The sequence below is a fragment of the Abramis brama genome, assembly GCF_963993115.1.
Source record: "Abramis brama genome assembly, chromosome: 13".
NCBI lineage: Eukaryota > Metazoa > Chordata > Actinopteri > Cypriniformes > Leuciscidae > Abramis > Abramis brama.
Window position 1 is genome coordinate 35,424,304 of NC_139975.1, and position 13,665 is coordinate 35,437,968.

At 39.9% G+C, this 13,665-nt stretch overlaps 1 protein-coding gene across 1 annotated transcript; it reads right to left on the reverse strand.

The window, feature by feature from the left end:
- Positions 1 to 1,186, reverse strand: LOC311094439 (uncharacterized protein). The gene is made up of 3 exons (XM_084132401.1): positions 1,058 to 1,186; positions 673 to 777; positions 1 to 257 (listed from the first exon to the last, which is right to left on the reverse strand). The coding sequence occupies exons 1-3, from the start codon at positions 1,136 to 1,138 to the stop codon at positions 120 to 122; spliced, it is 324 nt and encodes a 107-aa protein (XP_083988527.1). The 5' UTR covers positions 1,139 to 1,186; the 3' UTR covers positions 1 to 119.
- Between the last annotated feature and the right edge of the window lie 12,479 nt (positions 1,187 to 13,665).

The following is a 13,665-nucleotide window of genomic DNA, read 5'->3' on the forward strand; positions in this document are numbered from 1 at the left end:
GGGTTTGGATATTGAGTTTAATATTGATGAATGAAACAGTTTTCAATAGTTCCTCTGTACAGTATGGCAGCTCATTGTGTGTCTGTTGTTAGATCAGACAGACTATATTCTGCATGCTGTTACTTTTTAAATTCAAAAGGGATCAGAGGATCACTGGCGGTTTTAGGGCACTGGACTCCAGACACACTCTTTGGCATATCTATGTAGATAATTACAGATAAAATTGCATGAACGCACTTATTTACTCCGACGTACACCTGAGAGAGAGAGAGAGAGAGAGAGAGAGAGAGATGAATTTATATGATCTCTTCCATGTAAACTCTGTTCACATTGATAGCGACCTGAACACATTTATTTTCCATGACAGCAAGCACATCTCTGCGGGTTCTGCGACAGTGACAGAGATCTCTTGCAGAGGTTTGAGTGTCCATCAACGCTACAACGGTGAGAGAAGTTTTCTCTTATAGGCTCCAAATGCAGTGAAACTTTATACAGTGACTTGATGCATTTTGACTTTCAGAGAGGACGGAAAAATTACTGGACACTTCGCACCCGTTTAGGACACACTGCCACAGTTGGCGTGATGATAATAGAAACATACAAATTGTGCCTTGGAGTTTCAGTGATGAAATCATAAGCTCAAAATCCATAAAAAATAAAACACAGACTTACCTTGACCAGAGTGTGTGTTCCTCCCATCAGACTCAGACGCCTACAGGTTAAAGGAGTGAAAAAATCTAAGTTGGCTCCAACCTCCTTCTCTATTTCTGGCTTCATCTGAATAAAAATTTTAAAAATCACATTTTATATTCATCTATATTATTATCATTTTTTCAAAAAGATTAATTTAATTAGTCTCTATGGAGTTATGTGACGCCTATCCTTCGGATACCAGAAAAATCATGTAAAAAATCATGTGACTTTGAGTGAAAAGTAAAACAGTTCTTTTAAATATGACAACAAATAAGTTTCCCCACACATTTTATAGCACCAAAATAGATCATTTTACTAGACTGTGTTTTAACAAAAACTGCATGAGTGATTTTCTGTGTCCTACCTCAAAGCAGAACTTCTTCACGTCTTCAGTGACGAGCTCCTCTGTGCTCCATTCTCCATGTTCTGGCATTGCTGTAGTCATTGTGCTGGGGATCAAAGCCCGGATGAAATAAACTGTATTATCAGGCAGTTTGTCTCACAGATTGATTCTGGTCCACTATTTATGCTGCCAAAATCACGTGACATCAGTCGTCATTGTAATTCCATGTAATCACATCAAAGGGAGTTTTACTAGGGAGATGTTGTAATATTTAGTTCCTGTGAAAAAACTGATTTATTACAGATAAATAAGGACACAACAGAGCAGACAATGAGTGAATAACATATGCCAGTGTAAGAATTGATTTTCCTGCTAAGACAAAAGCTGAGATAAAACTCACCCTGGAATAAAGCAATAAAACGCACCCTGGACAGAAGATCGCAGAGAAAGAGCACAGGACATTTTCTTGTCCAAACTTTTCTCCTTCCTTATCTCTGCATCGCCCTCTCCCTCCTCCCTTCCTCTCCCCCTGATTCAAGTCACTAAAAGTTCACTGAGTATGTCTATATATCACATATGATGTATCTTGTGAATCTATTTGTTTTTCCTTTTCATGTTTGGTATCATTTTAAATGTCTCAGTGCGATTGGTAAAATGGTCTTAATTTCATTGCAGTCATTGGTATTATGAGAAAGATTGAAAACTTCTGTTCTCCTCTTTGAGTGATGTCTCTTCAAGATATCTGTTGATTCTCTCCTCTCCCCCGAAACCAGGTGTCACCCCCTGGGGTGCATGAATTGACCCAAAACAACTCTAAAAAATATTGTACAAGCCTTTTGTTCTGGTCTGGGTATATAATGGCAAGTGGCAGAGCAGTCTGTGTGAACCTGTACTGTGTCAGTGTTTTCCCGAGTCTTACACACTCACACACCATGTAAGAAGATTAATGTGTAGTCTGGTGTTCCCGCAAATCTCTTCCAGGATAGATCAAACCGAAGGCACTAATGAATGGAGCATGGAGCACATCATTAAGGAGACCTTCCGATTTCTGACTATCACTGACTTAGCACGCTGCATTTTGCGACTATTAAAAAAATGACACCTTTTGTTATGAGTCAGCAGAGAGCGGCCGCTTAAGGGTAAAATAGTTCGCACTGCATCCTCTGACTATTTCAGAACTGGCTAAGTTTGTGATCGTGAGCGCACATTCACGACGTGACGTCTCAAAGCAATACCGGGTCCTAATGAATAAATATTTGAAAATAGGGATATTCAGAATAATCAAAGATCTAAATGACAATCAAAATGTATGATTATTTTCTAATAAGAAACACGATCTAAATTTGATTATCATTTGAGATTGGAGTCAGATTAAGCGTAGAGCTAAAGTAATATTGAAACTAAATTCTAATAAATAAAGTGAACTTCACCGGAGCACTGAACAGACATACACGCATTATACCTTCGCCCAATGGCTGGTCTTTACACCAGTTTAGGCTAATACAGTTTTTTACTCTTTGATGACTATCACTTTAAAATGGACCCACAAAACCATAACGTTTTTCCTTATTGTATTTAGTTGGCAAAATACAGAGCAATGTTTAACAGTTTAGAGAATCTGAGATAAAGAACTACTGCTTACTTAAATGAATACGTGTGTGTGTGTGTGTGCGTGTGTGTCCAAAATACAATTTATATTATCTGTTTTCTATGTGAATAAAGTAAAAAGTAATTTATTCCTGTGATTCAAAGCTGAATTTTCAGCATCATTACTCCAGTCTTCAGGGTCACATGATCCTTCAGAAATCACTCTAATATGATGATTTGATGCTCAAGAAACATTATCAATGTTGAAAACAGTTAAACAGGGAAAAGTAAGTTTTTACTGTAAAACAGTGTTTTAAAAGCAGAGCTCTTCTCAAATCTGTAAGTGTTTGAGTCTCACCGTCATAATGATGTGCGGGAAAGACAAACTGGACCTTATAGCTCCATTTCAATGTCAGCACTTCATTTTATAGAAATTGTTTACACACTGATGACTTGGTTGTTACCATAAATAATCAATGTAAAAATTAAACAAACTGCCACAGTATTATCAGTGTGAATCATGGATGGTAACACACACAGCATTCATAGAAATAAAATAAAAACATTATGCTCTATGTATTTTTAACAATAAGCATTACACATTATATATACACAACATGATTGTCAGGTTTAGTGAAGACTCAGGCAGGGGAGTAAGATCAACAATGATTTATTGAGAACAGAAGCACAGAACCAGCTGATGTTAAGGTATACCTATAGGTAATGCAGTACTGAGATGATAAATGAACTGAGCTGAATGAGTAATATGAATGTCTTTGCAGGTAGAGATTAAAACCAGAGCGGAGAACGGACGATGATGTTGATCAGCAGAGATGGCAGATGGTAGACGGGAATAGGAGACTGAAGAGGATGATCACAGGTAGGTAGCTCGGGTAAGTCTTTAGAGTGAGTCTTGTGCATCTATTGGCGCTTTTCCATTACCAGTACCAGCTCGACTCGACTCGACTCAACTCACTTTTCGCTCCGTTTTCCATTGCAGATAGCAGAGATGGGGGACTCGAGTCACATGACTTGACTCGAGTCAGACTCGAGTCGCAAATTTAAGGACTTGAGACTTGCTTGACTAAATTAATAAAATGACTCGACTTGACTTTGACTTGAGATCCAATGACTCGAGACTTGACTTGAAATGTATGACTCGAGAATGACTTAATATACATTTTTATATAAATCATCGCAACATCAATTGCTGAACAAAATGAAAGCAACGGAACCATTGACGCCAGTCATCAGATTCTGCGCGATTGCGTGACGCTGCACAAGCCCAGAAAAAACATAGGCTGAGTCCCAATTCGCCTACTTATACTACGACCTAAAAGTATGTACTTTTTTTGTGAGGAAAAAGTACATACTTTTGAGTGAGTAGCAAAAGAGTATGCATGTTCTGGGACATACTTCGATGACGTCATGCAACGTGAACGAGAACGTGGTTGCCTAGTTACACACACCGCGACTGTTAACAAAACATTTTACGTTTCATTCATTATTATATGTCCAATATAATTGTATTTACTATTCCCATCTTTTTTTTCCACAATACATTTACAATGTGTTCTACCAAATTGAGGAGTGAAGCAGGGCGTCGTCGTCGTAGATCAACCAAACGCAGGTCGTTTGTGAGGCGGCTGGTTCTGACGTTCATGTGCAATGTGTGTAACTTAACGAAAGCTACTTATTTTCTGAGTTAAAATATTTAAAATTTATAGTATAACTATTGTTTAACGTATTTTATACTTCTGTATAATACTCAAAAATACCCAGATGAAAATGAACCAACTAATTCTAGTTTCGCATACTATTTAGGACGGATAGTATGCGAATTGGGACTCAGCCATACATCGCGGTGAGCGCGCTAAATACAAAAACATCTCCCAGCATCGTTTCTTTTTGGATATAAACACTAGAAATTGACCATATTCATACAAGAAGATTTGCTGTACGCATAATAACTGGCAAGGGATATCGGACGACCATCACAACCTCGAACAGTCGAACTTCATTCACCACGTCTAAAAGTGAGATATGGCTTGTTTAACCTGTTTGTTATAGTTAATTTGACTGGTCATCATGCCTCTTTATACACAATTATGTTTTCAAATGTAGCTTAATGTTGTCAATATCCAAATGATAATTAATGATGGCATATGTTTTGTATAACATTTGCCACATTTCTTTCAAATCATGCTTTAAAGCCAAATATGTCGTTCTTTCCAATGACGAAAAACAACATAGAAAACTGTTAATGTTTTGTCGTGTTTTATGTTTCTCTTAATGCAGGGTCAGATGTTATCAGGGGGTTGGGGACAAAATGCCAGCAGAATTAATATAAAAAATGCCCTAGTATGAGTTATTTTTATAATTATAGCATGTGATATTAACAAAATATTTCCAGAATATTGGCGCGATTGCAAATGTGATAAGGATTTTATAAAACAGTTCAGTAAACAAAGAGTGAATATTTTGATGTGACATTTTAGACATAATATTCCAAATATTCTCTGTTTTTGCTCTATTTCTCCAATGACAATAGTTCCAAACAAGCCACAGAAAGAGTTATGAGCATCTGAACAAATTCGTTTGCTTAGTTCCAGAACGAATCTGCCATTTTAAACAAATCAGTTGTTATGACATTTACTATGAAACCAATATAATTAATGCAGCACACTTGTGAATTTACCTTCAAATGTTTTATCTTCAAAACATTTTGTATCATTGTTATTATAATAATAATAATTATTCCAAATTTTGATAATCATAAATGCATGCTAATAAATTCTATGAATATTACGATATAAATGTATAAGAAAGGTAATCATTTTTGAGGGAAAAATGAATAAGTTTGAGGCCAATATAAACTACTTTTTTTTGTTTGGTATAGTAACTTGACTTCGACTTGACTTGACCCTTAGCAAGACTCGACTTGACTTGCTTTGAAGTGAACCACTGACTTGACTTGACTTGACTTGGTTTGTGTGTACTGCGACTTAGACTTGCTTGAGACTTGATGTATAGGGACTTGAGACTTGCTTGTGACTTGAACATGTGTGACTTACTCCCACCTCTGGCAGATAGTACCTCCACAATAGTACCTGGTCATCATAGCGACGCCGCAGGAAACTGCCGTGACTTAATCTTTTACGCGAGACGCGCGAGACACACCCGCTACCCACACACACAGGACAATGGAGGAAATCGAGTGTATGCTGTTTTTGGATGTTTTTGTTTTTGCTGTTTTTTATTCAGGATACTCCGTCTGGCGCGTGCAATGATGACGCAGTGAATAGTGACGATTCTCTCTGACCAATCAGCAGTCTGCCGTGTTTTCACGTCACATTTTAGCCTCGCCTCAGCTCACTTAGAACCTCCCCGGAGGTGGTACGAAAAAAAGTACCTGGAAGCAGGAACAGGTACAACTTTTACACAGTGGAAAACCAAACAGAGCCGAGCCGAGGCGAGTCGAGGTGAGCCGAGGCGAGCTGGTACTGTGTAGTGGAAAAGCGCCATATATATGTTGAGACAAGACCAGATAGTGAACTTCTTCTTCTTCTTCTTTTTTTATTGGCGGTTAGCAACTATTTCTTGTGCATTACCGCCACCACTGGACTGGAGTAAGGAACGGGAGTTACTGGCTATTCTGTACTGTTTTAAACAAACAAACAAATAAACAAACAAACAAATAAACAAACAAACAAAAACAAACAGATAGACAGTGAACTGACGGTGCAGTGGGTTTATAAAGGGAGTGGGTGATGAGGTGATGATGAGGTGCAGGTGTGGTGAATCGGTATTCCGGGAGAGAGAACGAGTGGGTGGAGTGTGCAGAGCTGGTGGAACACTGACAATGATATGATTCTATTGCAGTTTCGTTTTATTTCCAGTCTATTAGTAGTATATTCTGGCCCTTACGTGGCCTCACACACTGCAGTACTGTAACCTGTAATGACAACTTTTGGGTAAGTTACTACGTTGTGCAGAAGCGCAATAGAGTTCTGATGTTCCAGCAAACAGTTGTGACAATCGAACTTACAGTTCAGAGAATAAGAAGAAAAATGTGCCAAAGCAACTGAGAAAAACGTCTCGGGTCACGACTGTGTAGAATAATGTGACTGACACAGAGCTTCAGTACCGAGCCACACTCGCTGTTCTTTTTACTGAGAACTGACGTGCACATACAAAGTAGGAGTCATAACAACAAATACGGAGGCTGAGGCACCCCTTAAAGAAACATTTCCATAATGACAATACATTACAGACTGTAACAGGGAACGAGACGCTGCGTCGAGAGTCGACACATTGGGGAACGCCTTCAGCGTGACGCGTCTGAAGCCTTTATGGAACTAGTCCAATCTCGACTGGTGTTGCGTCATTATGTCACTCGTGACATTGCATGTGAAGGTGATGCAGAAGCTACAAAGGGACGCTGGAACACAACAGCATCAGCTTCTGATTGGTCGAAGCAAGTCATTCTCAGGAGCGCAGGAAGTGTGGCCGAGGGACGCAGCGTCTCGTTCCCTTCTCAGGGAAGAGGCGAAGGCAAGTTGCACGCCTCGTAACCTGAGGAAATAGCCTCTACTATCCACCTGCTGATAGTTTGCTTGGAAGCAGGGGAACCCTTCTTAGGTGACCCAAAACACACGAGCAGCTGGTCCGACTTCCTCCAGCCCAAAGACCTGTGCACGTAGGCCTCCAGAGCTCTGACCGGGCATAACAGATGTAATCTAGCTTGATCATCCGACACATGCGGTGGAGGATGAAATGCCTGTAGAATTATAGACCGTGCCACATTTATCGACACCTTTAGGCACAAAGCCGGGTCTGGGATGGAGAATAGCTCTCACTCTGCCAGGAGGGAACTCGAGGCAAGAGGGCCCAGCGGATAGCGCCTGCAGGTCCCCGACTCTTTTTAGGGACGTAATAGCCAGCAGAAAAGCTACTTTTTTTTACTAAAAGCCACCAATGGGGAGAGCCCATCAGAGAAGCGACTCTGGAGGAACTCCAGCACCGAAGCCACTGGGCAGTAAACTGGGTCCAACTGATGTTCTCTGCACCATAAGTTGAATACATTCCATTTTAATGCATAGAGTTTCCTCGTGGAGGGGGCTCTAGAGTTTAGGATGGTCTCAACAACCTCACTTGAGAGACCAGCATTTATGAGTTGGTCCCTTCAGGGGACCAGACCCACAGCTTCCACAGCTCTGGCCGAGGTTGATGTATTGTGCCCCTGGCCTGAGAAAGAAGGTCCCTCCTGATCGGGATTTGCCACGGAGGGCCCGCTAGAAGAGCTATAATGTCCGAAAACCATACTCGGGCCTCACTCAAAAAGCGCGGGCAAGGGGACACACACTGCCTGAATAGTTTCTCCTTACTCGCCATTATTTGTCTTTTAAATATGTGCTTGAGTGAGTTAGAAAACAGTCACACAGAACGCTTGCTTAAGGCCAGAAAGCTGATGCTGTTGTGATCCGGCGTCCCTTTATAGCTTCCGCATCACCGTCACATGCAACATCACGAGTGACGTAATGACGGAACACCAGTCGAGATTGGACTAGTTCCATACAGGCTTCAGACGCGTTATGCTGAAGGTGTTCCCCAATTTTTTGATTCTCGACAGCGCGAGTTCCCTCGAAAGGGAATTGTAATAGTCTGGAAAAAAAAAGATCCCTTGAGATTAGGACTAAGGATTTTGATAATTTACCATTTAGTAATACCATAATATTACTAAATAATTCACCATTTAGTAATAGATATACAAATATACATTAAATTATATAAATACTAGGTCATGAAGTTCATCCACAGGTTTTCTCATTTTTCCAGGAAAACAAAACAAAGACGCGTTGACACATATATTTCACGTTTGCAATTTGTGTGTGCTGGGCTTCAGTAAAGTTTCACCAGAAACAGTTAGAAATCCACCAGGCGTGAGCCGTGGTGTGCCGACTTTTTTCTGCTTTTTATTATTTCCCTTGTTGAGCACCAAATTTGTGCAAAAATTTTTTTGCAACCAGCAAATGCAACTCCCTAGACAAATATACTGATAAAAAGATACTGAGATACTTAAAACAGCCACCATGAAGTCTCATGAGCAGTTTTGAATCCATATAATCACATGTTTTACAGGATTTTTTATACAATTTGGGACTTTTTGTTCTAGGAACATTATGTCCCAATCTTCAAGCAAATTCTTAAAGAATAAAACGATTAATTTACTAACAATATAGAAATACCTTATAGAGTAAATAACATTCACAATGCAATGCTCAAAATATTTATTTTTTTAAATAATGTTTCAACACAAAGTTCAAAACATTACAACACAGCAAACATTGCCTGAGACAAAGGGGAAAAATTTAATAATAACAAAATCAAGTATGACAACACAATACAAGTAGATATGATGGATGATGATAATAATAATAATAATAATAATAATACTACATTTTATTTATGATGCGCTTTTCTAAAACCCAAAGCGCTACAGACAGTGAAAGCAAATAAAATACAGAAGTACAAGAGTAATACAAAAATAATTATTACAGTACAACACAGTAAAATACTAATCATGACAGTCTATATAAGCAATTTTATAAAGATGAGTTTTTAACAACTTCCTGAAACTGGCTAATGTGGGAGCCTCTCTAACAATAAGAGGAAGTGCATTCATAACCTGTGTTCAGCAACAGAGAAAGAGTTGTATTGTGTATACAGATAAACTCCCCCATAGAGTTTAATCTGCAGGGAGGCTGCTGAAGAGCAAGTGAATCAGTAGACCGAAGGGAACGGGAAGGCGTGTGACTAAGTCACAGATATAAGAAAGGGCTTAGCTTTGTATGTTAGTGTGAGAGTTTTAAAAGCAATACACGACTGAACAGAAAGCCAATGCAAGCTATAAAGCATACCTGTAATGTGCTGACGTGGTGAAGTGTGTGTAAGCACACGTGCTGCTGAATTCTGGATGTACTGCAGCCGTTTTATAGATTTAGCAGGTAAACCAAAGAGTGCATTACAATAATCAATCCTGAAAGTAACCAATGCATGAATAAGCCTTTCAGCTTCAGGTAGAGTAAGATAGGGCCTAATTCTTGCAATGTTTCTGAGATGATGGAATGCAGATTTTGTAATACTCTTAATATGTGAGTCTAGTGTTAGGTGAGCGTCAAAGATCACACCAAGGTTACGAGCATAAGAAGATGGAAACAAAACACTATCATCCATAATCAAATTAAAATGTCTTACTTTGTGAGTAGCCGCAGGTGTGCCAATGAGTAGAATATCTGTCTTTTGGAAGAATTCAATTTTAAAAAATGATGGTGCATCCACGTTATTATTTCCTGCACACACTCCGAGGGAGTTTTAGAGGTGACAGTAGGATCAGATTTGAACTGATGTAAATTTGAGTATCATCAGCATAAAAGTGATGCCCCAAACCATATTTCCTATACTTTTTCCCCAAAGAAAGCATATAAACACTAAACAATATGGGACCCAGGACAGATCCCCGAGGAACACCATGGCGGACTTATCCAATTTCAGATTTATTGTTTCCCAAGACAACAAACTGGAAACGATCAGTGAGGTAAGATTTGAACCAGTTAAGCACAGTACCAGTGATACCAAGCCAGCTCTCCAGCCTATTTAGCAGGACAGAATGGCACACTCTGTCAAAAGCTGCACTGAGATCTAACAAGACTAAGATGGTAGAGCCTCCAGAGTCAGCTGAGACAAGCAGGTCATTCATAACACGAACCAAGGCCGTCTCTGCACGGTGTCCCTTTCTAAACCCAGACTGAAAAGGTTTGAAAAGCTTGTTGGATGACAAGTGTGAGTGGAGTTGTGCCACAACAACACACTCCAAAACCTTAGCAAGAAAGTGTCATGAATGCGAGAGGAAGCAAGTTGCAGGTAAAAGATGTTGATTATAAATAAACAGTGACAGTCAGGTCCACACAAACACGACACACAGGGCAGGAGAGTGACGCAGGGACCTCGATGGGCAACCGGGCTGATGGTGGACGGCAGATGAATGAGGAGTCCATGAATCCAGAAGTGCGATGATGACGTCAGGAACCGAAGACACAAAGAGACAAATCCAACTGGAACGAAGACCACGAGAGAGAGCGCCAAACAGGACAGGAACCAACACCGGTAAACACCACAACAATCTGACAACACAAGACACCAGTCACTGAGAATATATAGGAGAGTAGAGTGGAATCAGCTGGTGCTGATGATCAGCGGTAATCTGAGGACACACCCACACTATCCATACACACTACACACAATCACACGAGACGAGGAAGAGACAGCGAATTCATGAACCGTGATAGAAAGGGCATATTTGATGCTGCAACCTTTAGGGCTTTTAGAACAATACCAGTTGTAAGAGAGGTGTTCACAATGCTACAAATGAGGGGACTAATTGAAGAGAGACACCTCTTAAGAACAGATGTTGGGATTGGGTCGAGGGATTTTGAAATACAATCAGTAGTGACTATGTTAAAACTGGAGAATGCAGTTTCAGGAAAACTAACTGGATAGGTCTCAAGAATTGCAGAGCAAGATACCAAACTGATAGACTTATGGATGCTTAAAATTTTATCCATAAAAAAACTAAGAAATTTGTTACACCCCTGCACATTACAAGTAACATGCATTACCTAATCAGATTTTTTTAATGTTACGGGTTGTAACAGTCACCGCCTGTCACAGGGTTTCTTTTAGTCCAGTTGTGGGTGCTATTTTTTTTCCTAGCCACTAGGGGGATACAAGAGGGCACATGGTGTGAGATAAAACAGGAGGCAGTAGAGTAAGTGCTAAGGCCTGTTTGATGCTGCCTCATGGTTGTTTGATTAATGGTTCCCAATCCTGTTTGAGAAACTGTTTGTTTCCAGCTCAAACGTAAGTTGAATTGTTTGTATGAAATGTTTGGGTGAACTAATGTAGAATCTATATAGTTTAATTGATGTATTTGATGTTTTCTTGTAGAGGATTTGTGTGGGATGTAACTATTGCTCATCAGCTGTGGATACTGCTAAGTGTTTATGACCAAACACCCTGCTTATACTACTGAAGCACTCTTCTGATTTGCTTGCTGGGAAAACTTACGACTCACCAAACAACTAAGCGTTGAACAACCTTCTAATTCACTATCCACCTTTGCACCTATGTTCAAACTACAGATAAGACTTAATTTTCTGAACTGTTGGGGTTTGTGAGCTTCAGAGGACTGTGTTGGACATTTCGATATACCTATATGTATATACTAGCTCATGAATGAATTGTATCTCTGTCTACAGGTGTATGTTTTGTGATATCTTGGGTTTTTGAATAATGAATGAGTAAAGCTTTAAATATATGAAGAAAGAAACACTACACTTGTTTGTATAAGAGTTTATTTAGATCTTTTTCAACTGAGACAAATTGAGCATTACACACAAGGTGACTCCCCTTTTGAAAAGTAGCTTGACCAGTGCAAAGAAACTGGGACTGTTATAGATTGGTGGCCCGTACGGGGACCCTTGTGTTGTATATTAATGTAAAAGTGTGGAGTTGGTGTATTGTGTGAGGCTTGCATTGGGTAATAGAAATGTCAATATCATCACGTGGTGCAGAGGATGAGTATGAACCCCCTGCCGATTTCACAGCTGGTCCATTTGTGACTAGAAGAGACCCACCTCCCCTAAGAGATCTTATAAACACGTTTAGTGAACTGTACCTTGACTCAGACAATGAAAATGACTGTAATGATCAACCTGACCTTCCCTTTCCTCCTCCTCCAGATGATATCATTTCTGATGTACATCTCACCGAACAGTTTAGTCATGGACTAACTGAGCGAGTTAAAAATCTGGAGGGTGAAGTACAAACTTGCCTACAAACGTTAAGTCAATGCTGCTCACAAACTAAGGTGAGCAATCAGTGTAAGCATCTAGAAGAAAAATTGAATTACAAAATTGAAAGGGAATGTGGAAGAGTTAAGCAGAGCCTTGAGTTGTACATTCAAGATTTGGGAAAGTCAATGGTTGACTGTGTGAAGAGAAGAGACGCCCTAATCGATGCCAAACTTAAAAGTTATGCACATGTTGTGTCTACACCAGTTTCTCATCCAGTGTCCAGATCAACTTACCACCTGAGACCTCACCAAAGTACCAACTTACCCGACAATTTTAATGATGTGTTTTATCGTTCACCTGTAAAAGCTGAATTTCCTCAATTTGATTCTGATGATCCTGTCTCTTTCGTAGAACGTTGTGAGGAGTATTTTGCAATTAGACCCCTCACAGATTCTGAAATCCTCGCATCCCTTACTTCTGTACTAAAGGGTACAGCTAAAGACTGGTGGTTGGCCGAGAAAAGACATGTGAGTACCTGGGAACAATTTAAGCAAGAATTTTTGCATGCTTTCCTTACAGATGACTATGAAGCTGAGGCCACAAAACGTCTTTTAGAAAGGAAACAAGGATCAGGAGAATCCATTCGTGACTTTGCTTACCACTACCGAGCCCTTTGTCTAAGATGGAAGAAAGAGATGACGGAGAGAGAGATTGTTCAGGCTATTTTAAGAAACTGTAACCCCAGACTTGCAAGTTTATTGAGAGGAACTGTGAAGGAAGTGAGTGAGTTGGTACGAACTGGAACACAAATTGAGAGGGATTTTGAAGAAGGGAAACGGTATTGGAGCCAGGTTAATGCTGAAACCCAGAAAAGAAAATCCCCATTTGAACGAGATTCTCTGCCTAAATCAAGTCCTTCTTCGACCCGCATGCTACAACCTTTGAAAAGTGAATCTCACTTAAAGACTCTGACTTTACCCCTGTTGATCCGAGGAAGATACTTTCAAGCTCTGGTCGATACTGGAAGCTCCCTAACTCTGATACAGGAGTCATGTTGGAGACAGCTGGGACATAAAGAACAGCTAAAATCAAGCCGTGGGCAAACTTTCAGTCAAGCCAATGGTCAAGTATTGCCTGCAATGGGAGTATGGAGTTGTGAATGCGAACTACACGGAAGAAGGTATGAAG